Here is a 24,884-nt window from a genome sequence, read left to right as displayed (position 1 = left end):
TATTATAAGAGGCTACCGTCCAATTGTGACCTTTCTAGCACTCATCCAGAGAGTTAATGCTTGTTTTGAACTTTATTTGGTAATTGCAGAAGAAAAAGAGCAATAGCAGTGGTGGGAATCGAACCGGCGTCAATGAAATGACTACTTTCTAGCCCTAACCCTAACCCCTAAGCCAACCAACTGACAAAAAATCCATCACTTAATTTGCTTTCTATCATCTTCTTTTCGCCATTTTTTACGTCACTTAAACCGTAGCTTATGATTGGTTGGCGGTTTCATTCTAGTCAAGTTTAGTGGCAGAATTTCGACTTGTTAAAGTGGCTACCTCGACCAACACTGTTTCTGTCGATTGCTTGGTGGCTTTTCACTTGAATTCACGTTTTGAAGTGTTTCGTTAAAACAAAACCCTCAAAACCATATCAAAACAAAATATAAAAGTTGCCAAAATTAACGGAGAAGCTGATCCCCAACGATTCTTGTCATCCATTTCACTTTTTTAGATCTCAATATTTATTTTGTTCATTTTGCTTCGAATTTTAACATCGCTGAAATTCTCATGTAGGTGTGCCCAAAGTGCGACCCGCGGGAACATTATGTGCGGCCCCGTCTGGGCTCTAGAATATAACCAACAATCTTAAAGGCATACTTAATGAAATTTTCAAACGGGAATTAAGCATTAAAATGCGTAAACTGAACACTCAAAAATACATTTCATAAAAAATTACTGAGAAAAAATTGTTTTCAATGGCGCTGGCAAGGCGCAAAGTCCAGTGTTTCATTTATTTTTTATTTTTTGCAAAATGACCAAGAAGTGGAAAAACTGCTGAAGAATTACGTCACAAGCGACTCCAGCAGCATTATCAAAAGTGTTTTCCCGCGTTGGGTTGGAAAGTTCAAACGTGTTGCGTTCCAAGAATTTTCACATTGATTGATGATGATGATGGCGTATGAGCGATCGTTCCAGGCTAGATTGGAGGGCAGGAAATCTTCAGCCACTCAGCAGTCTCGTCGTCCAGGATTCTCAGACCATGCGCACCGTGTGGAGGCCGGTGGGTTAGGCAGTGATGGATGACATGGTCTGCGGTCTGTTCCGTGGCACCACACTCGCATTCTGATGAAGGAGCCAGGCCCCACTTGTGCATGTCCGAACGAAAGCGGCCGACGCCAGTTTGCAGGCAGTTAAGCCTGACCCACGCAAGCCTTGCGAGGGACATCCCTAGTGGACGGGGATCGGCGTCGGGTATGAAGTCACGGAGCGTGGAGGTGTGATTTTGCCACTCCGTGTTCCACATGTGGTTCGTCCAGTGTGCCGCACTTAAACCAAGTTCTTCTGCGTTCTTAAGGAATTGTTGTGCGGCAGGCACAAAGGGGCGTCTTGATTTCAGCCGCTGCTTTATGGGTGGTGGTCTCTTGAATGTTGCATGGAGGAGATGGTCCGGGTCCAAAGCGCGGCGAGCGAGAGAAATCGTGGCTCCTTTACGGCGCAGCTCAGCGGGTTGGATGCCTGCTAGGATGGGTAGGCAGTCTGTTGGAGTGGGACGCAGGCATCCAGTCACAGTACGCAGTGCGTCGTTGATGACGGTATCAATCTGGTGGGTGTGAGAACTACGACACCAGACCGGCGCGCAGTACTCAGCGGTGGAATGAACAAGGGCTAGGGTAGCTGTACGAAGAGTTTTAGCACCAGCTCCCCAGCCGGAACCCGCCAATTGCCTCAAAATTGCGACGCGTGTAGATAGTTTTTTGCGCAGTGAATTCAAGTGCCGGCGGTACGTGAGTGACCTGTCCAGGGTTATGCCGAGGTATGTAGGTTCGGCACAATAGGGCAGGCGTTCCCCATCAATCTTGATGTTTATCTCACGCTGTGCCTCCCGGTTGTTAAGGTGGAAGGCCGCCGACACTGTCTTTGACTTGCTGAGCTGTAGCTTCCATTTCTGGAGGTATGCTGATAGTGTTTGCATGTCTTGGCTGAGGTTCCTCTCCAATGACTGCCAGTTTCCTGCTGAGTGCCAGGTCGTCTGCGTAAGCATATTTCCTGGAGTTGGTGGGGGCCAAGTCGTAGGTGCATATGTTGAACAGGAGAGGAGCCAAGACTGAGCCCTGTGGGCATTTAAGGCCTGGAAGCGTTGAATCCATGTAAAAAATGCTGATTACTCCACGCCTTCTGAATTGCCTAACTGAAATTGTTTCACATGCCTTTGTGGAGTTTGCCTTCAAGCACTTGTTTTTTTACATTTTCATTTTACATTGATTGAAGGCCTGGATACGTTGAATCTATGTAAAAGAGGCTGATTTACTGTTTGAAGAACAAGATCTGCCATTTGAAACTCACGCAGTAAAAACTCTTGCCCGATCAACCGATTGCTAGTCACTGGTGACGTAGACTGTATAATCGCACGCTTCGCTGCTCAAGCACATTCCGGTTTTGAAACCTCTGACAAAAGCATGCGCAATGGTGGTCAGACTGCAATGGGGCCAAATTTTTTTCAAAATCGTTTTATGGTAGCATGTTATACACAAAGAATGTGGAAAATTGCCAAGTCAGGTTTTTCCTTTAGTATGACTTTAATCATAGGGTAAATTTCAAGAAAAAAAGGAGTTAAAATGTTAGTGCGGCCACCAAGGCTTGCGAAAAGCGAAATGCTGCATGTGTTAAAAAACCTTTAGGCACCTCTGTTCTCACACCTTCAAGTATGTTTTTTAGATCCGCTACTGCACTGATTAAGTTTGCACTTTCATTTGACAACTTCTCCCAAAAGAAAGTTTATTTTTTCTAGCACTGATGTTACGAAAGACGATGGAATGGTATTCCTATGTCGGCGCAATCCAGTTATAATTAAACTTTGTTGAATTGGAAAACCAGAAGTTCAGCAGCTGATGTCACCTCGTCAGTCTGGCCGACTTAATTAGTTATATAAGGAAGCCAACCTCTGTGCAACCAGTTGGTGGCTGCCCTGTATAGCTTACGCAGAAGTTGTGTTGTCACTGTTTTTCCTAGACTTTAGACAGCAAGCAGAATGGTGAGTTAAATAAAAAACAAGTTTTGTTTCAACTCAATAGAGATTTAAAATATCGCGGCGGAAATGGATGATTTGTGTCTACATTGTTCGGGTTGTAATTGCTTAAAAATGTTGTTAAATTAATGCGCTTTCTACCACAAACTATTACAAACGTCCTACACGCCTGATCTTGTCATCGCGTATTGACAAATTTCGCAATGATATAACAAATAATCTAAAGAAGTGTTTTTTATGCTGGCACATCGGCCTTGTGCATCCAATTAATATCAGCTACAAGTGGTTTTGTTTATACGCTTTACTGGACTAAACCGCTTATCTGTGACGCAATAATGCACCAAGTTATGATGATATAAACAATCACTACTGGCTGTTTCAACTCGACCATCTTTGGAGACTGGAAACCAAGGATGTTACAATAAAAAAGCAGCAAGAATTCAAGAGAGCGACGTTGTGATATTAGTGCTAATTAGGCCAAACAGAATTTCCCAAAATCCAAGGTTCTAGATATACTATCTGCTTGAAGGGGTCTTCTAATTCATGTGAAATTAAAACAGTGCTAATTTTTTCTACATTAGAAAATGCATTCATTGCCTTTTATAATAAGAGTAGGTGGGTAGGTAGTCTGTTTCAAACATTGAGTCAATGGAAGGCTTTGATGATTGTAAAACTTAAATAAGCGTTCGTAGGTGACATGGATTAAAAGTAGTAATTTACTTTGAATGGAAAGTTATTGTAAGAAATTCTTCACAGGCGGGAGGGAGGAAGTCAAAGAAGGAGGGAGGGAAGAAAGCTCAGAAAACAACATCAAATGCCTTTTCCATGTTCGATCAAAACCAGATCCAGGAATTCAAAGAGGTTTGAAGTAAAGTTAACCTACCATTGCAATTTTCAAATACTACTCGATGATTATAAGTTTGTAAATACTACTCGAATATTACGATGATTTGTAAACTAGTTGACATCTTTGTGATTGTAATTACGTCACTATCAGGCGACGTGTTTCCAATAAGTTTTGCATTTTTGCAACCAAGTTAGATTAACACAGATTTCATCCTGACAGGCCTTCTCAATTATGGACCAGAACAGGGATGGTTTCATAGATAAGATAGACTTGAAGGATACCTACGCTTCCTTGGGTGAGTGGATGGGAGGTCGCTTCTTCATTGGCGTGCTTAGAATGTGACACGTCAGGATTTATGTTTCTGAAACAAACTTGAAGAATCAAATAATCATTTGCTGATCTTCTAGGAATTCGTGACGTGAAAATGGAGAAGCTCGAGGCGATGGTCCTGGAAGCGCCGAGCGCGATCAACTTCACCGTCTTCCTCAACCTCCTAGCAGATAAGCTTCATGGTAAAAGATTTCGTTTTGGTTTTGGAAGTTTTAACTCTGGCTCTGATTTTTTTATGTTATTTGTGAAATTCATTGCAAGCAGCAATGTAAGTAATCTTCATACAACTCAGGTACCGATCCTGAGGATACCATCGTTCAAGCTTTCAAACTCCTGGATCCGGAACAAAAGGGAGTTATCCATAAAGATTAGTAAGAAAGTAGTGCAAGCATCATTACGCTTGGGCATTATTGGTTTGTTTACGATAACTGACCACATGAAAAAATACGTCGTTTACTTGCATCACCTATTATCAACTTCATAGTCACACATAAGAAAATAACTTCTGAAGACGTTTTGCCATTACCTTGGCCAAAACTTAACAAATGTAGTTCCTTGTAGAATGGATTAGGTTAGGTTAAAACTAGACCTAGGCTAATATTGTGTATGCAAACACCTTATTCTACTTAGAGTACTGTAGGCTACAAGCAAGTAGGCTAGTCCGTTTACTACATTTTCCTCAGCAATGAGGTGGTTGCGACCCTATGTGTAGACCCGAAACAACAGCGGATCCAGATTTGGGTAACGGCCAGCAGAGTTTCAAAGAAGTAAAGAGAAAATATACCATATAAAAATTGGGGTCCTAAAAGATGTTTGGCAAACGTTTGTGGCGCTTTCTTCCAGAAACGTTTCAAAAAATTTACCCCACAGCTTCGATAAAATATTCACTTTATTGTACCACAGACATATAAGACTGAGTAAAGTATTTCAATTCGGAAATACTTGCTACGGAATATTGCATTATTTTCTTAATTGTACGTGCAACTGCATACTGTATACTCCTTAAATTCCGTGCTAAAAGCACTGCTGCCAAATTCCGCTGATATTTATATTTATTTCAAAATATTTATTTCAATTTTAATTTTTTGTTTTAAAATGTTCTTTTTTATATATTTTTTTTCTTTTGTAACCAACATATACAAAATATTGTGAAGAAAGGGGCGTTCTTCCCGGCTATCAGCACAAGGCTGAGCACTCACTAGTACAGCGAGCTTGTACTAGTACAGAATTCTTGCTACAAATCGGCTGCCGAGAAACATATACAAAATAGGCCGTCTTTTTTTGTACGAATCCCAATGTTTGTCGCCGAATGTTGTCCGACTACGAAATATTTCATGGCATAGTTGCATATTTTAAAGTGTAAAGTCTCTGCTTGGTATTCTTCCAATACTGAAAGTACAAATATCTATTTCTCCTTATCACAATTTTTATCACAAATTTCGAAACATCCATCCGAAGAATCCATATCTTTCCTCAGGCTATTATGCATGAGGTATAGGCTACCCTCTGTTACTATTAAATTACGTTAATTTAATTTATAACTTGAAGTTGAGAGAATGTTTTTAATTTAAAATATTTCATTTTCACTCAGTTGTTTTGGAAAGCATTTTATTTTTATGTTGCAGCATCCAACAACTTCTGATGACGCAGGCAGATAAGTTCTCCAAAGAAGAGGTAACTAAGCATCGAGATGGGTTGTGCGTTGTCGTTCAGTTCAATTTTGTTTAATTGTCATTGTTGGCTTAAACGTATGGCAACACAATAATTACCCCAACAACACATGAGCAGAAGAACCAACAAAGAAAAAGATGCTTAACACGATATAGCAACACAAGCCAAAAAACTTTAGGGCGATCTTAAACAATAATAACCTGAGTTGAAAGTTATTTACTATCATTGCTAACATGTTCTAATGGTGCATTTACATTGCATAACTGCATTGCGTTGTCGTCCATTCTATACCAATCTCTTCAGCTACTCAGGCGTAAAACCAGAATCATTTTGTAGGTTGATCAAATGCTTGAGATCGCTCCGATAGATGTCGCCGGGAACCTCGATTACAAATCTCTCTGTTACGTCATAACTCACGGAAAAGAAGAAGAATAATGTGGCACTGCTCCTTCCTCGATTCCAAAGTTTCTTCATGCAGCAAAAACAAACACATAAATGTTACTATGGTGACACATAGTTTGTTATAAAATAACATTGTTTTCTAACAGAACGGTTAAGGTGATGTAATAATTCGTAATCAGAATAATATATATTGAATGTATGCTTTACACCGTGTGCTGAGTTTAGGCTTCGTTGGTTCAAGCAGCATAAGTTTGAAACCATACATATATTGATTTCCATTAAGGATATGCTAGGGGATCTCCTGACTAAGAAGCAGCGGGCCAGCGATTCTCCATCAAGTATCAATTAATCATTCTTTATTACAAAATACATGGAAAATCAGCAGAGCCCTATTGGCATATGCATTTCGCTCTAACTTTAGAGCATCTTTAGTGCCTAAAACGCAAACATAAGAAAGCAAAACCTAAAAACTGTCACTAAATAAATGAATAAATGAATCTGGAGTAGCCTAAGATACTGACCAAGACTAACTGCCAAAACTAACTGGTAGAATACTGCGTAAATATTAACTGGCTGCGTAAAATATTTATAGGCAAATTTAAACTATATTTAAACTAAACTACACGAACCTAACTACTATGACAAAATAATGATGACAATTTATTTTAATTTATAATTATTTTAATAAAAATTTTTGTGCATTGTCATCATTATTTTGTCATAGTAGTTAGGTTCGTGTAGTTTAGTTTAAATATAGTTTAAATTTGCCTATAAATATTTTATGCAGCCAGTTAATATTTACGCAGTATTCTACCAGTTAGTTTTGGCAGTTAGTCTTGGTCAGTATCTTAGGCTACTGCAGATTTATTTATTTATTTATTTAGTGACAGTTTTTAGGTTTTGCTTTCTTATGTTTGCTTTTTAGGCACTAAAGATGCTCTAAAGTTAGAGCGAAATGCATATGCCAATAGGGCTCTGCTGATTTTCCATGTATTTTGTAATAAAGAATGATTAAGTTTGAAACCGGTGTGACAAGGGAACCAGCTTAACTGCATCTCAGTCCCACTGCGGGATAACTGTGGAGAAATGTTGCAAGTGTCCAGTATTTTTGATGCGTTCAAAAGTTTTAATGAAACAAAATTGAAAACCTGCAATATCTGGGAAGAATTTTCTGGCATTTACAATCGCAGCCCATACCTTTGTGACGTGATAATCGATTTTCCTGTTGATATTTGAAGAAACGTGTTGACATTAGAACTTACTCGAAGCAAAAGATTGGTTGAATATTTGAGGTTGGAATTTTATAATATTGCTGCCAATGGAGTCACTGCATTAATTATTTTTGTGGCTACACAATATGGTTGTGGCACCAACCGGATTATCTTATTGCTGTAAAATATTTCCTGGCATCACTGAATATCAGCGCAGTTTGATTTGGTGTAAACTGTAAATAAACATTAACAACGTTAGTGTGGGCATTGCAGTATATGCACATATTGCTTTGCACGATTCAAACACTGGATGATATTTAAGCGAGCAATTAAGATAAAAAAATTACTGTTTTAACGAAATCATTCATGAATTATAATATAGCATAATCTTCTTCAGTGCTCCAGAAATTGTGAATGGTTGAAGACATGATGGCTGGCAGCGGTGCTTTTGTAAAGTTTTGTTTAAAAACAATTTGCAAAGGACCACAAATTAAAGAATCTAATCTCTACAATTGCATTGGAGTAGTTACAGACATTGTGAAATGTTAATGCTAACAGTTTTCCGTAATGCTACTTATTGTTTGAAATGAATAGAATGTCCAGTAGTTGGAAATAATGGCCTAACGCGATTTACGTGCATCGTTTGACAGCGGAAACAATCAGAAAGTTGGGATCAATCCGGAGTTAGGTCATCGTTTGAATCAGCGCGATCGTTTTCTATAGATCTTTGCTGAAGTTGTCAGGGAAACAATTTTTGTGATTTCATCAATGACGCATCTTCAGCTTGTGCTTATGTCGCATACTGGATTGATGCAATAAATGTGACGATGTTAATTGCTTGGCCTCCCTGACGTTTGTTGTGAAGATGTTTCGATGGTACCGACATGTCCTAGTTCAACATTTTGAGCAACGTGTTCCTTTCGACATCATCTGTGAACAAATTAAAACCTTCCTCGTCCTGTAGGCATCAGACCATCATCCAACGCAAACCAAACTATTGATCATTTCAACCCAGAGCACTAGCACAACTCAAGTTTCCTGTCTCAAGATCTTTTTCGATGAAGTTAAAGTAACTAGCCAAGGAAGAGCCGAATATAAACAAGTCAAAAGTGAGAAAGTTGTGAACTTCTATTTTTGCTAAATAAACATCATAAAATCCTTTGAAAGGTAATAGTTCGTTGACTTACCTTGACAAGCAACCATCGACCATTTAAACTTGTGCTTACATAAAAAAAATATTTCCAATTAAATCCATTTCGGTGCCGTATTGCAAATTGTAATTGAAAGCCATTGCTCAGCAAACGATCCATAAACAATAAGTCTTTATCTTCAAACCGAATATGAGCTGTAGAAAGCAATGATTTCAATCACTACCAAAGTATATAACATAAAAAGTTTTGTCCAGTATGAAGAGCCAAGATTTGTTTTGTTAAATTAAGATAATTTTAGTAACATCCCAAATTGTCCATTGATCAGGTTTGATATCCGATAATGCGACTCCGTGGCAGAGATGATTTATCATGCACTGTTGCTGCCGCAAGAGGCACTGTAAGTCAATGCAAGGTTGTAAGTGTTTGGTCGTTCCGAATACTTTACTCAAGCTGGCATTCAATCAAGCAAAACCAGAGAGGTTGAGTTAAAATCATCAAAATAATTTGTAAATTATCGCAAGCAAACAATTGTGGGTATGCGTAACAAAGTGGGAGAGTTGTCTTCAAATGCTTCAAATTGTTCAAGGGAACACTAAGAAACGTCGTCGTTGGATTGTCTTGCTTATCTGCCATGGGGCGTCACCTATCAATAGCGAATGTTTAATCGTGGTTCTGGTTTCGATGACGAAGTTGAACTTATCTTGATAATGTTTGTGAGGTCATAACTAAGCCAGATGTTTGACATGGACAACGTCAGAATTACATAAAACAGCGTTGTAACGGCAACGACAATGATATGAAGTTGTGCGATTATTCCGTCTGGATCAGTGAGATACTTGTCGTTATCAGCTTCACGAGCCGCCATATATAGGATCGGGCTGATCTGGCTGCATTAGTCGATCGCAATCTCAATCAGAAAGCCCAGGGAAGAATCATTCAACATCAACCACCATGAAGAAGGTAAAACTGGCTCTTAATTGCCTCAATTTGTTAATTTAAATTTTATTATTACAAATTCTTAAATAAAGTATTTCGGAGGATTACAAAGATTTTAGTATTGAAGCTTTTCAAAGGTGCGAAAGATGCATAATTGTTCCTTCCATAAGTTTCTCGGCAGCCGATTTGTAGCAAGAATTGACAGCGATAGACACGTGTTTCGCCCATGAGGCTGGGCTCATCAGTAAAATTTGATTTCGAAGATTTTAGTCAGACTGTTAATTTTTCAATAACAGTCTGATTGAGCGTTTTTCAACTTATTTTTTCTCATTTGCTACTGCTTCCCCAAGGCAACAAAAAGCTTTTATATCATTAGGAGACAGCAAAAAGTAAAAAAATCTCAGAAAATATCAGTCAAACAACTAGCAGTACTGTAGCTGTAATCAAAATCTGCAAAATGTGACAAATCAGGCCGCATCTCCAGGTGGCCATGTTTTAAGTTTTATGCTTCTGGTGACAACTTTCACTTTGCAGGGATGGTTGCTGGATGTGTTACCTTGCACCTAGCTGCCCACATCTGTTTATATTTCTGCTTTGCCAGTCATTTACAATTTTGACAGATTAAATTTGCAAGAGAAACGATTTCTTGTAGATCTTAAAGTGAGTGAGAATCCAAATATATCAATTGTGTATCGCCACTCTGTATAAGCAGCCGGTGAACGGCCTTCCAAACATCATATGGCCACCTCCTAAATAACGGCCCAAAGGAGTTCAATTATTCATATTTTTGAATAGATCTTAATCTGGTAGGGGAGAAAAAATATCGTTATTAGCTTTGTAAGCATCGTGCAAGTTATTGGAACTTCTTGTCAACAAACAACAAGTTTTCAGTTGGCAGCTGGAGAAAAAGTTAAGAATTATCATAATAAGGTAGAGCGGTTGACAGCAAACTTCATAGTGAAGTTGCATTAGGGAGGGAGATTAAGACAAGCATGAAGTGGTATCAAGGAAGGAATGTTTTAATATAATTTTGAGCGTGGACGCATGACAGTTTGGCGGGTTGTATTGTTAAATTAACGTTTCCACAAGGATATTAACCCAAAGTGGCAAGTCACTGTAACGTTATGTTCATAGGCACATGGCAACATGAGTTGTGTTTGCTGGTTGTCAGAACTTTCCTGATGGTCAAGCAATATACCTTTCAAAGATTTAAGTTAAGTTATCCATGAAGCCGAAAGTATGTGAATTGATGTGGGAGTTTGTACTCTCTAGTTTGTCCTTGATTGCTAAAGATATTTCATGAAAATGTTTAATCTGGATCCACCGGAAGCAATATAAACCTTGATTAACTGTTACTTTATGCAGCACTGAAAAATCATAACACACCCACTGCAGTTGATGTGAGGATACATTTCTTGTCTATGTAGGCATAGCCCATGGAAAAATAATTTTTATATTTTGACTGGTACAACTCAACTCAGTCTTGTCTAAAAGAACTTAATATAATTTGGCGAAGGTCTGTTACCCGGTCACACTGAGATAGTACTGATAACCAGGGCCTCTGAGAGAAATTTTCACTAGGGGTACGAAGAGTCATTTCGGGCCCCCCTCTCACTCCAGGCCCCTTTGTCTTGGGAAAAACGTGTGATGTTTGCTTAGGCGTATTGCACACCATACAACATTTTGCTGCAGAATTGGACATCTGTGTGCAATAATAGTATCAAGCTGTAGTAAACTATTCTTTAATTTTAATAGGCTATATGTACAATAATACTGAATATGAAAGAGGATAAATATATAATTTCCCTCATGATATAGGCCTATACCCTGCCCTGCTGCCAGATTCGATAAGACTGAGCATCATAAAATACAAGTTTATAACAACAGAGAATGGCATTGGCCTACCCTAGATTAAATTCTATTCCCATGCATCTGAATAATGACATAATGTAAGGAGTCGCTCCGATAGCTCAGTTGGTTAGCGCGTAACTTCGTAAACGAAGAAGCTTCAAGATTAAGCGGTGCTGGTTCGACTTTCGGAGTGTGCGCTTGAGCAACGCATTCTAAGGACTGCTCTCCATTCAGTGGCACCTAATGGATGTAGTAATTCCTAGGCAACAAGACTTTAACAATTGGAAATTTCACTCTGCCAATCTCGGTAACTGGCCCTGCTTCAAGAGCCTCTACATCTGCAAGTATGCAAAACAACCAGGAATAACCTATCAAGGCTTTGTCAGTCCGAGGATAAAGATTCAAAACCAAGTTTGCCCCTTTTTTCAAATAGTTTTTAAAAAAACACAAAAAAGCCCAAAAACATCCGGGCATTAAAAAAACTATCGGTTTTTAACCAAACATTTTTGCGCGTAAATTATAAAATCGCAATTTCGGGCCCCCCAACAACCACAGGCCTGGGCCCTCAAGCAGGCGCGAATCTAAGAGTTTTTTTCGGGGGGGGCCAGAAAATTTGAAAATTAATTAAAAAGAAAGAAAAAACTAAACAGATATGAACAATGATACTACGACATATACGATATGCTATAAAATAGACATTAAAAGAACCATTTTCATCAATTGTGATGCCGAGGGACTAACATCAGCTGTTTAGAAGCTTATCAAACCATTTGATGCGGAAACATACAATTTCTACAATTTTTCACAAAATTTCGGGGGGGGCCCGGGCCCCCTGGGCCCCCCCCATAAATCCGCGCCTGCCCTCAAGGGTACGCCGTACCTTCCGTACCCCTCTGTCGTAGGCCTTGCTGATAACTTGTAAAGTAAACCTGGTTCTGTTCATGTATGAAAAGGACGAAGCGACCAGGACACAGCATAGGAGACCAGGACACAGCATAGGAGACCAGGACACAGCATAAGCGACCAGGACACAGCGTAGGTGACCAAGACTCAGCATAGGCGACCAGGACACAGCATAGGCGACCAGGACTTGAACCAAACATTTATTGTTGCTGTGCAATGTACAAAACTGTCATTAGAGTGCGCTATAACGACGTACTTCTTGTTTAAACGTTGTCCCTGGTGAGGATTATCGTCCTAAGCGATGAGTGAGCCTAGCTGATATTGGACTGATCATCTGTTAATGCCCCACTTCCTCTCTACACCCCCACTTCTTCAGTTATGACACATAAATCCAGCATAATAACACCAATAATCACAATACACAACAACCAACTAATGCCTGTTGATTTGTCCCTGTAGCGAACTTGTAGCAAAACACTTTTAGTAGCTACCTTGCTCAAATGACTGTAACACTGTTTCGGTTGTGATTGGTCGAATCGAAATGTTTTTGCAGCCTGTTACCAGCTTTAGTGGTTTTTCTTCGTCATTCATGTTAATACTTAGCTTCTGCACATTGATTCCATTTTACCACAAAAGTTCATGGCTTCAACCATACAGTACATTGGCTGAAACATCTACTGTGTTATCTTTTCAGTATGAAAAATAACTACAAAAGCTTTACTAAACTTAAAATATGTGTTGAATAACACAGTTTGCGATCAGCGTGGTGTTAACTACGCGCTTTGGTTTCATATGTAGCTTTCATCCAGTAGCACAGCCAGGAATTTTGAAAGGGGGGAGGTTTGACGATCAAGCGGCGGGGGATCTGGGGGGTCTCCCCCAGACAATTTTGAAAAATTACTTTGAATTTGGTGCATTCTGAGAGCAATTTCAACTAAAATGTGGGTATGAATATTCCTGTAAAATGGTGCTGTCAGCTGGCATAGCAAAAGGAAAAGGTCATGTTTTCTTCGGCATTTTTCGGAAATAAAGCTAAGTCTCTATGTTTTCTTGTTGCTAATTCCTGGCTGAGATGTTTGAATGTTTGCTTTGGCAAAACTCGCTCTTTTAATGCAGTTTTGTTTGGTGTCCGACGTTTTTTTCGTAAACAGTTGTTCGTAAAATAATTGTTCGTAAACAATTTGTTTGTAAAACAATTGTTCGTAAAATTAATTCTTCGTAAAATAATTCTTCATAAAGCATTTCTTCGTGCATGCAATTGAGAATTGATGTATACCAAGAAATGATTTACGAAGAATTGTTTTAGGGATTTAATTTTACGAACAACTGTTTACGAACAATTGTTTTACGAACAATTGTTTACGAACAATTTGCCTATAACCGTTTTGTTTAAAAGTTGGCATTTTTTTAGACTGAAAGCATCATTCTCAATATCGTGACGTCACACGCGTGCCAAAGGGGGGTTGCAACCCCCCCCCCCTGGCTACGCCACTGCTTTCATCCCTCATAGCCGTGAAATCCCAAATTTAGCAGTTTTTTATTTAACACCGAAGTCAAAATGTGATCGATTGCTGAAATGATTTTTGTCACGGTACCTAAGTAATAACACCAAAAACATGACTAAGGCAAATCGTTTAACAAAGCTTAGTTCAAAACTGGGTAATCTCACAATTACATTTATCTATGACATAAACTCTTGCTGATTTTCATTTGAGGATAATGCAATGTTATTACACCTAGATAACATGTTGCTTTGAATTTCTGTACAAATTATTGTGTGGGAGACCCCTATGTTTGGCTAGCAGCATCTTTACTACAACTGATTAACAGACATTGTATAGTATATTACTTTGCTTCTTTGTGCCAACTCACTCTAATTCAACGCCCCTTCAATCCCCTTAACCCACTATACCAATCAACACCATGCCAAACCCCAACCGCTCATCGTTCTATCAACACCCCTTCAATCCCCTTAACCCACCTTACCAACAATTCGCGCTCATCGTTCAATCTACATTTCACTGTAGAGCAGGGGTCACCAACCTTTTCTGCATGCGGGTCACTTTGGCACTTAGGAGAGCTGTGGCGGGCCGCACTAATAAAATTTTAGGTAAGTTGATTCTTATGCTAGAAAAGAACGCATTTCGTACCCAGTATCCAACGTTACATGTTGTTGATATTTATCTTAGAATACCGCAGCAACAAAATTAGTCGAACGACGCTACTGCCAGGCCAAGCTCATTTAACAAAAGTTTTGACTGTTGCATATAGACAACAATAGTGACCTGCAAACATATCAGCGAAAAATAGGCTCCAATAAAAGGAGAAAGAAACCAGGCACCATGAAACAAACGCTTGTGGAAATCACCGAAAAAACGTTTCTATCGTAACTCATGAACAGTGCTCCCTCTAAAAAAGCAATGAGTTGGTTTTTCATCCTTTTTGTGAGAGTCCATGAAACCGTCTTTCTTTGATTATTAGACAAATGTCACTTGCAGTGCTTATAAGCATGGCAAGAATTGTTGATTAACAATATTTTGCAGTGCTAAGCTAAATATTTTCATAATACCAGAAAAAGTCTTTAAATTTATATATAATATTATTCCAATTTATTATAAATTGAGTTGGCACACCGACCTATTTTGCCAACAAAAACTTGCATAAAGGAACACTGCTCGTGAAACCCAATAACGGTGAAACGCACACTAGTGTTTACATGACATTTACAAACTTAGAATAAGCAACCCTATGCTTACAGACATTTTCGAAATTCGAAAACAGATCTTTTAATCAACCACCGGAACAGTGTGGCTGGACATCGCATTGGAATAACTTTAAACGACCCCTACCTAGAACTACAATCTGATTGGTTGGTGGGTGGAATCGTATGCAAAGCAAAAATATGCTTCCCGGAAAGTATTTTTTGCCTTCATGTTGTATAACTCCTCAAAAAAGTATTTTTGGTTATACTTGTGCGCTGATACTTTCCGCGGCCGCACACAACAGCGTGGCGGGCCACATGCGGCCGCGGGACGCCAGTTGGTGACCCCTGCTGTAGAGCATTGTGGGTGTGTTGGCTGATTTCAATCTTATTGTGACGTCATTCGCTAATGTTGCGACAACGTCACAATGGACTGGCTTCCCTCAAAGTCGCATCGCCTGCGCAGCGTCATAGATGACAGGTCTCGTTTGAATTTTGCGATAAACGGAAAGCATTTGGAAAGACGAAAGACGAAAGACGACAACTTCAAGGGCGCTTTGTCTTTCAGGCCAGCAGAAAGACTAAAAAGAAGGAGGGGTCAAAGCAGAGATCACAGAGAGCTACTTCCAATGTCTTCTCTATGTTCGACCAATCCCAGATACAAGAGTTTAAAGAGGTGAATAGATATAAGATTATAACTAAACAATAAAATAATTATAGAGTTACATTTTATAAAATATAACTGTTGGTTTTTTTATTTGTTTTATATATTATTATTTTTTTATATTAGTAGTATATTTTATAAAATATAACTGTTGGTTTTAACAACTATCACGTAACAAACCAACACTTTGATATTCTTTTAACGTAAGGTAAGATATAGGTTTAAACGATTTGCAACTTTTAAATGTTGGTATGCTACTTCATGGCTGCGTCCGATTCAACCCCATTGCTAGAATTCAAATGTAGCTGGCAAACAGCGATGCCGATGGTCAAAGGCTCTTTGGCTGAAATGGGTCAAGCGCTGGTGTCCATCACTGTCGGCTGGCTTCACTTGCCTGTCACAATTTCTTCATAAACTGCAACTCATGAAAACTTTCAAGTTAAGCAAAACGTAGACAGAAAGGAAAATCACACCGCGTGGCAGTCGCGCGCTTGAACGTGACAACGGTGTTCTCAGTGAGAGCAACGCAACTCATCGTTTATCACTCGCTACAGCGATTCAACACAATGACGAAACCGAGAGAAAAGTCAAAGTGAAGCTTTAAATTAAACGATTGTCACAAGACAAAACCCTACCCTCGCTGCATACAGAAGCAAACCCGCGATCCTATTTTCTACAATCTAGCTTGGATTGAAGCATTACGATTAATGTTCTGATAAGAATACATTATCATAAGACAAAAGTGAGCAATCACGTAACAAACTATCAGATTGATTCGGTTTGCCGGGTTACGGTTTTCTTGCACGAACATTGTAATAGTGAGTGGCGATGAGCAGAATAAATTGATTTTAGCGTTTTGTAATCAGTGGAGTTCCATTAGTGGGTAACTACGATGGGCTCACCAGAGCTTCGTGAGGTCACTGGAAACATGTTTCAGGGTTTCCACTCTGAGGTTTTAGATATAACCATTGTACGTGATGAGAATGATAGAAGTCTGTATAAACCAGAGGTTCTCGAACTTTGCGTCGCGACGCTTTGGTGCGTCGTTTCAATATTCTCAGGGGGGTCGCACAATGATTTGGTTTTGTAATTTCTTTCCTCTTCATAACCTGACGTGCGCAGTGTGCACCCCTCGCCTATGACATCACGTAAACATTTGTGATGTGACTCATCAGAAGCGGTGATGCGTGGTAACGTTCGCTTCCGTTGCTGTTAGGAAATGTCAACGTCAAGCGACGTTAAACGAACGTTAGAATTGCAGTACTATTACTCTCATTTCGAAGGATGTGCGGATTCTGTGATCCTGTCAAGCATTGCTGCAACTTGTATTTTCAAACTAGTTTGTCAAGATCTAGGCCACAAGAACACTGAGTCATTGGCCGTTCTTGCTAGTTGCGCTGCAGCAGAGTTGAAACTAACGTGCGCATCTATCTGCAAGCAGTTCGTTTAAGTGTCAATTGTTTCGTTTGTTCAATGTACAATAAGCTATGTTGTGGTTGAATACAAGCGAGATGGATTACTTATGTTTACTAACAGTAGACCTATTTATAACTGGGACTATAACTTAGAACTGGGACACTGGGGTCGACGGTCTGCTTTATTCTAACACTGTCAACTATAACTTCTGTCGTCCATTTGCATCAAGGAATCTCCACGTCATTCTCTCATTTAACATCCATTTACTATTTCAGGCTTTCACGATGATCGACGCAAACAGGGACGGATTTATAGACAAAGAAGACCTCAAAGACACATACGCGTCGCTTGGTGAGACACATGTGTCGCTTTTATCGATCGACAATTAGAAGTTACTAGTCAGCCGCAGAGAGGGTGATCAGCTGAAAGTTTATATCAACAATGTGTTCTTGGCATTTGATCTATAAACCTGGCTTCTACATTTTGGAATAGTCAAAATAAGTTTATTGCTCACGAGGCTTTCTAAAAAGACTTGTTCAAGTTTGACATGTCACGTCATGCAAAAGTAAATATCATGCTAGCGAAACCGTTTCAATGTAGCCCACCAGTGTAACTCACATTGTTGTGCAATGGAAATTATTTGATATTGGGAGAAAATTTTTTAAACATTGAAATTAAATACAGTAATTTTTTGTAATCCTGGGTCTTCATTTGATTGATTAGTTTGATGTTTATTCTCGGACTGGGAAAGCTTCTTTGAGAGCATAATTTTGGCAGTTTCGCATACTTGCAGAGGCTTTGAATCACTGACACAGGCCCGGTCACCGAGATTGACAAATTGAAGTTTCCGATTGTTGAAGTGTTGCCGAGGAATTATTCCATTCACTAGGTGCCGCTGTATGGAGAGCAGTCCTTAAATGCGTTGCTCAAGCGTACACCCCGAGAGTCGAACCAGCGCCGCTTGATCTTGAGTCTGGCGCGTAGCCACTGGGCTAACATGGCGGCTTTCGTCAATATAATTTATTTTTGTTTTGTCCCATCGTACTGCTGAGCAGTTAATATTTGTTTGAACTGTTTCAACCCTTTTGATGACGTCAATCGTACTTAGAGCCGGTTATCTTTTTCAACATCTTGTGATATCTTGGTCAGCAACGATTGGAAGAGCGCAATATGCAACGTCATGCATTAACGCAGCTCCCCTGATGACAAAGTTTGTGGCGCTTTCAAATCGTACTTGAGCTTCTGGTGGCGACATTTGTAATCTTTTAGTTGTTTTAAGTAAACTTGCTTAACACTTTATAGCCTCATACATATTATTATTACTTCAACCCTTGTTGATTCATGTGCGCGAAGGAAACGTCAAGAATGAGAAGGATCTGGAAGAGATGCTTTCCCAAGCTCCTGGTCAACTCAACTTCACGGTTTTTCTCGCCATGATGGGCGACAAAATAAAAGGTTCGGATTGTACAGCTCACAGAATGATGAAACAAATGTGAGACACTATCTCACGGAGGCAACCAGCACCCAGTCAGAATCGCGTTTTTCGAAATTGTAAACACTTCACACGTTCAATTATTACGTGACACTGAACATACTAGTGGCCACAGCTGCGTCTGACATAACAAGTCTTGCTTGGGAGTGCTGTTGAATGCATGAACATTGGATTGTTGTATTGTAGACTGTAGAGCTCAAGAGCAATGTTCAACAAAACGATTATACCGGCATTGATGTTGTCATATAAAAAGTTGGGTTGTCGTTTTACCACCCAGGCTTCTAGTATCATATTAGGCTACCAGCAAGATGATTGACTAGCCTACATTCCTTCGTGATTGTAGCATATTGATGCGAAACTTTTTCACGGGAAGCACAACTATGTAGATATGTTGACGTTAGTTTTGCATCACCACACAATAAATCATTGTTATACGATGATACGTCATCACTAAAGAGGAATGCTCTTGCTCCACCCACTGGCACTGGCCATTGACGAGCGTCACGCATAAGTGCGTGCGTTGTGTCGGTTTCGATTTGGCATGAAGTGTTTGGTATGAAGTGTTCTTATTTAGTTTTCAATTCAAGTCCATTATTATTTTATTGCTTCGATGTCCTTCAACGTTGAGCATGCCAAATATTTGGCGTGAATCTCAATAGTAACATCCGCTCGTAGCTAATAACCACATACTTTTTTTACATCGCGTTTTTGTAATTGATTATTATCAAAACCTTTCTCCGGCAGGTTGGTTATTTCTCCGGAGCAGTTGATGCCAACTGCGCCAAAAACAAACATGGATTTTGAGTTCCCAGAATCCTTGTCTGACAAACAAAAAGTGAGAGTAGATTTTATTTTATCGTCGAATCCAACACGGATGCCATGGTCAGGTCTGTTTGCTCTCCACCAACTGTAACGAGGTTCATATCTTCAGCTCCCAGAAGGGCATTTATTAAAAGGACGTCATCGCTGTGACGTGACGAGCGTTGTGCTTGTTTGTTGTATGCTTAACGTTTCTTCGTCACGTTTCAGGGACAGACCCGGAAGAAACAATCGTTGCCGCGTTCAAAGTTATCGACGCCGAAGACAAAGGCTTCCTGCACAAGCACGCGTAAGAGAGCTGGGCAAAATAAGTTGACTAATTGACTTGAGCGTTTATGCAGCAGACGACTTGTGTATGAAAGGGTTGAAGATTTATTTGTTTGCTTGGAGGCCCAACCTCGACTTGTTGAATAATTTGATTTCCCAACAAACATTGACAGCAAATATTAAATAATTAACATTTTGCATCGGGTGAAACTTTGGGGGCTCGAGCTTTGGCATTGTTCAGCAATGTTAACCTACTGAGCAGGGTCAAATGACTTTTGTTTTATACACCCGGAGCAATGAGCTTGCCTAGTCAACAAAATAGTTTAAGCTTGTTTCTTACAACCCAAATATTGTTAGCCTACATTCTGATGGCTTCCAGCAGCCAATGAATTCTGGGAGTCATTGACTTTGTATTGCAGGCTGGCGGAACTCCTTACTACTCAAGCGGACAGGTTCGACAAGACAGAGGTAAGAGAACAACTTCACATCAATCCTCCCTTTGAGATGTGTTTGATAATGATAAGTGGTGTCATTAGTAATGGTGACGTCACACATGTCTTAAAAGTGGAGTTTCTGGATAAAGCATTGGCTTCGGTAGTTGCAGCCAGTGGCGTAAGCAGGATTTTCTCAAGGGGGGGGGGGGGGGGGGGGCATTGACAGTAGCATAGGCAGAAATTTTGCAAAGGGGTATTTTTGACGACCGGCAGGCGAAGCCCGACGGCGTTTTCGTCTAAGACGACACCCAGCGGCGGGGGATCTGCGGGGCCTCCGCCAGAAATTTTTGAAAAATTACTTTGAATTTGGTGCATTCTGAGAGTATTTTTAACAAAAATGTGGGTATGAATATTCCTGTAAAATGGTGCTGTCAGCTGGCATAGCAAAAGGATAAGATCATGTTTTCTTCGGCATTTTTCGGAAATAAAGCTAAGTCTCTATGTTTTCTTGTTGCTAATTTCTGGCTGAGATGTTTGAATGTTTGGTATTGGCAAAACTCGCTCTTTTAATGCAGTTTTGTTTAAATTTAGGCAAGTTTTTTTTAGACTGAAAGCATCATTCCCAAGCATAAAGAGACTGAAAGCATCATTCTCAATATCGTGACGTCACACGCGTGCTAAAAGGGGAGTTGTAACCCCCAAACTCCCCCTGGCTACGCCATTGGCCATTGATATCCCAGACGTCTTCATGATATCCCAGTATGGTTTTAGTTTAGACTTTATCCATTTCTTTCTCACTATAATAGGCTTACAGAACACTATGCTACATTGGGTATACCTGGGGTGTGGTAGGTGGATTGGGCCATGTATTTCGTATTGGCTTAGTTTATAAAACAACATTGTTAATTGCTTTGACAGTGCAATCCAAAACATATTAAATGTCTTAATCTACGTCGTTAACTACTAAAACATTTTTAAGGAAGGGAGGCATTGCCTAATGACCCCCTGCGTACGCTAGTGGTTGCAGCGATCATTAGTCCCCTAGTTCTGAACCCGGGTTTGACCTACCCGGAAAAGTTATGGGTCGGTGTAAGGCTTTAATTGAATAATTATTTTTTAATGCTAATCTTTTTGTCATCTTGATACGTCACAAGCACGCATTAGCATTGTGATGTTAACCATTTTCAATTTGAACAACTGTGAGTATTTTCAGCAGTTTACATCATGCACTTTGCATCATTTGAAGCACTCGGCCCTACATAATCTTGATAATAATTATGACAAACTGTGCGAGATACCCGTAAAGTTGGCCCTTTCCAAAGCAGAACTTTGTAACTTTTTACTGCTATTATGCATTTCTACAACAATCTTCCCGTTTAGCATCATTTATTTATTTTTCAATGTTTCGTCATAGTTAAACCAGATGTTCGACATCGCGCCCATCGATGCAGCCGGGAACCTGGATTACAAGTCGCTCTGCTACATTGTCACCCACGGCCAAGAAGAGGAATGAGCCGTCACATCTACCATCGTCTGGAGCATCACTTATATTTCCTCATCCCCACCACTTGCAAAACGAAGTGATGATAGCTTTTGTGTGGAGTTATCTTCGCTTTCGTTATTATTGACGCTGTTCAATTTGACGTAATAGTTTCCATGGGACAAATTATTCGATAGAACCCCAGCCAGCAATAGTTGTATTGCTTACATTGTTTCAACGCTCAGTGACGTCTATGAAACCAACTTTCAGGCCGGTGCTTGGTCACCAGAAACATTGATTTTAAAACCTATAAAAAAAACAAAATAAAAGTATTTTTTTTTTTTTGAGCCAAATCCTTCAATCTTTCTCCAGTTCAGTTTGAATTTCACGGCACACGCTTTGTAGCATTTCCAAAATTATGGAAACTCTCCTCTGGAGAAAACGAATGGCAACGGAGGCTCGTTACAAAAATACAAGTTGAAAAATAATTATTAAGAAAATAAATTAAAAGAAATTCAAATAAAATTATTGAGAACACAGATAGTAAGCCCTTGACAAGCAATTAGCAATTGTTTGCGAACCATAGTGGCGCCCAAAGGGCTTTTGAACTCTCGAATCTTCCGCGCCTGGTTTTGTTCCGTGAGTCCATTTTAACTGCCAAGCCGACAACGAAACAAAGGGATCGCTTTAAAACGATACCATAGAACTTTGAGGTGAAATGAAACGAAATATTTCATTTTATTTATTTCGAACAATTTTATTCGGTTTCTGAAAAGTCATTTTTGTTTTGGAGCAAAATCCAAAGTAATTTTAAACGGAACGCAAAAGCTCCGTAGGATTAAAATTTTGTGGCTGGTGCGAAACTCTTCAAATCATTTTGTGATAAAAGTTTTCGAAAAAAAAGCGAAGGCAACGTCAGTTGGTGATACGCTGTTTATAACGAAACAAAACTTTTTATTTCTTTCAGATTAAAATATTGTTGTTTACAGTTTGTTTAGAATAGAAAGTTTTTGTTTCGTTTTGAACAGCCGATCATAAAATAAACTTTACTTTCATTTCGTTTTTCCCTAAACCGAACTTATTTTGAACCGCCTCGATTGGAATGTTGAACAATTAAACATCCTCGTTTGGAATGATTCGTATTTTTGCAGCCTAACTCTCGCTTTGAAAAAGAAATAACGGCGCGAGGTGATGGACTCATGAAAAGAGATGCGGCAGTCTGAAGGTTGCAAACAATCGCTGCTTGATGATTTGTGAAATCAACTGTTTCAAACAATAATGTAAACAATCGACGGTGGCGAAACCAATAAAGTTGGTTGGTTTGTTCATTTCCACAGTAACTAACCTGCAGGCGCACAGGAGCAACCGAAAGAGAATCAGGAAGCGAGAGAGCTCTACCGAGGAGAAACAAAGAAACAACAATGACAGCGTGATGGAAAAAAGACACGCCGAAGCGCTTCCGCAGCGCGACGCTTCCGCCTGCTACACTCATAACGATTGGTGTAAATTTTTCTTTTAGTGATGCAGTCCGTATAAGTGCGGATCGCTTTCAGCTTTCAGGCGAGATTAGACGGTGATCAGGCAGCCCGTTCTTTTAGATTTAAAACGGAGGTAACTTCATTGAAGTAGACACTCGAAACTAGAGTGAAATCTTGCGCGAGCCTCAATTCAATGAGGGAACAATGAAGAAAGCTAAACGCAAAATAGAATAGTGGGAACTACATAAGATTTTCGTTGCTTGGTATTTCGTTTTGTGAGCTATTCCTCATCAGCCGTATTTTCATTTTATCTCAATGCCATGTCATAATCAGAGCAGCTGACGCCTCGATGCTACCAACTGTCTGTTATTTAATTGTGTTGGATTTGTAGGTTACAGTTGCCAATACAGACAATGTCTTTATTTTCGCAAGTTTGTCCTTTTCGAGTTCGCGGGGTCAATGATGCCAAAGGTTGTTAAACCACCTCTTGAAGGGTGATCATTATTTTAAAATATCATCTTTCGAACAATGTGTTTGCCAAACTTTTGTACATGCCTAGCCTATCGTAGCCTACTAGTTGCATTAAAGATGGTTAGGCTATTGACAAAGTTTAGAGGTGGAGGTGTTTGGAGGCGCAAGTTAACATTTGTAAAAAAAACTTCGATTTCCACCCAAAATCTTATTAGGCAGAAGCAAAGCAATGTTACAACCGATTGTTCAAACCACCTGCGTATGTTATGGATCAAACGCGATTCACAATAAAAGCAACTTTGATAGACGCTTGTTTCATGCCAAATAATGCATCAAATAGTTCAAGATCAATGCCAATTTCCAGACGATCTGTAGAACAGTTTGAGACTTCAAACATTGGCTTAGGAGACACCACGTTAGCTTGCGTGCTTTCACAGTAAACGATTGAAGACGAAGTGTTAACTGGTGAGAGTGTGAAGTATTGAAGCACACTTAAAAATGCTACAATACTTTGCCAAAATGAATCCCATGAAGTAAGTAGAATGACAACATGGTGGCAGGCATGACAACATGGTGGCAGGCATGACAACATGGTGGCAGGCATGACAACATGGTGGCAGGCATAATTCCGTCAGTTACTGCATTGCAGTCATAATTTACACCGTTTGGTTTCAATGTATTTCACAGTCTATCATGCAGTCAACTGGAAGCCGCAGTTTGCCCTTGGAATGATATTGATGCAGTTGTTCATTGGATAGCTCGCTACTTGCTCAGTTCAATCTCAAAGCGTTTGTTTAGTCTGTTTCTCTAGTTTGTTTTAGTGATAATTAAATTCATTGGTATGGTAACAATAGCTGCAATGCTCCTAAGCCACAACAACTTTATTCTGAATGGGTTTGCATTTAAGGGAAACATGTAGTCATGAGGGAAATAACAATGCAATCTATCACCACTGCCCACTTCCGTAGTATTCGGTTTACATTGCAGCATGCTATCATTTGTTTCATAAGCTCAAGTCAAAGGCTATCTTATCATTCAATCTCACACGATGGTGGACTGCGGTATTTGCTTCACCCTCTCACGACCAACGGGGGTTACTAATAGCAGAGTAGAATCATTGTCTTCAGCGTAATTGAACTCAAAGATTGCCTGGCTGTAGAAGTATTAATTTTTTTTGTTCACTATCAATGTGCTCTGTAAGTATATAAGCCACTAAGCATGAAGATATATTTATTGCATCAGCAAGCATTGCGATTAGTGGGGGCTGTCACCTCGGTGAACTGAGTGGCTTTTAATGGTCAAAAACTGAAGGTGATTGACACAATTGATCAAAGAAAAACCAAATC

General features: G+C 39.6%; 2 protein-coding genes across 2 annotated transcripts; both read left to right on the top strand.

Annotated features, from left to right (window-relative positions):
- Window positions 1–3,776: 3,776 nt before the first annotated feature.
- On the top strand, window positions 3,777–6,297 carry LOC145781945 (myosin regulatory light chain, smooth muscle-like). Its single transcript, XM_082593644.1, has 6 exons — window positions 3,777–3,875; window positions 4,081–4,156; window positions 4,269–4,373; window positions 4,484–4,562; window positions 5,817–5,865; window positions 6,199–6,297. The coding sequence occupies exons 1-6, from the start codon at window positions 3,840–3,842 to the stop codon at window positions 6,295–6,297; spliced, it is 444 nt and encodes a 147-aa protein (XP_082449770.1). The 5' UTR covers window positions 3,777–3,839.
- An 896-nt stretch (window positions 6,298–7,193) lies between these two features.
- On the top strand, window positions 7,194–22,722 carry LOC145782620 (myosin regulatory light chain, smooth muscle-like). The gene is made up of 8 exons (XM_082594432.1): window positions 7,194–8,584; window positions 9,476–9,586; window positions 15,586–15,693; window positions 17,373–17,448; window positions 18,451–18,552; window positions 19,619–19,697; window positions 20,095–20,143; window positions 21,524–22,722. Exons 2-8 carry the CDS (start codon window positions 9,578–9,580, stop codon window positions 21,620–21,622), a joined length of 522 nt encoding a protein of 173 aa, XP_082450558.1. The 5' UTR covers window positions 7,194–8,584; window positions 9,476–9,577; the 3' UTR covers window positions 21,623–22,722.
- The last annotated feature ends 2,162 nt before the right edge of the window (window positions 22,723–24,884 follow it).

This window comes from Aplidium turbinatum, chromosome 13, assembly GCF_918807975.1.
Source record: "Aplidium turbinatum chromosome 13, kaAplTurb1.1, whole genome shotgun sequence".
Classification (NCBI taxonomy): Eukaryota; Metazoa; Chordata; class Ascidiacea; order Aplousobranchia; family Polyclinidae; genus Aplidium; species Aplidium turbinatum.
Note: the sequence above shows the minus strand (reverse complement) of the source record. Positions and strands in the feature narration are given on the sequence as shown.

Excerpts from the sequence above, each read along its gene's own strand:
- LOC145781945 (XM_082593644.1), top strand. The coding sequence starts at position 3,840 with ATGTTCGATCAAAACCAGATCCAGGAATTCAAAGAG. Across the intron at positions 4,157-4,268 it reads GGATACCTACGCTTCCTTGG|GAATTCGTGACGTGAAAATG; the intron begins GTGAGTGGATGG and ends CTGATCTTCTAG. Across the intron at positions 4,374-4,483 it reads CCTAGCAGATAAGCTTCATG|GTACCGATCCTGAGGATACC; the intron begins GTAAAAGATTTC and ends CATACAACTCAG.
- LOC145782620 (XM_082594432.1), top strand. Across the intron at positions 15,694-17,372 it reads AGATACAAGAGTTTAAAGAG|GCTTTCACGATGATCGACGC; the intron begins GTGAATAGATAT and ends TTACTATTTCAG. Across the intron at positions 18,553-19,618 it reads GATGGGCGACAAAATAAAAG|GGACAGACCCGGAAGAAACA; the intron begins GTTCGGATTGTA and ends GTCACGTTTCAG.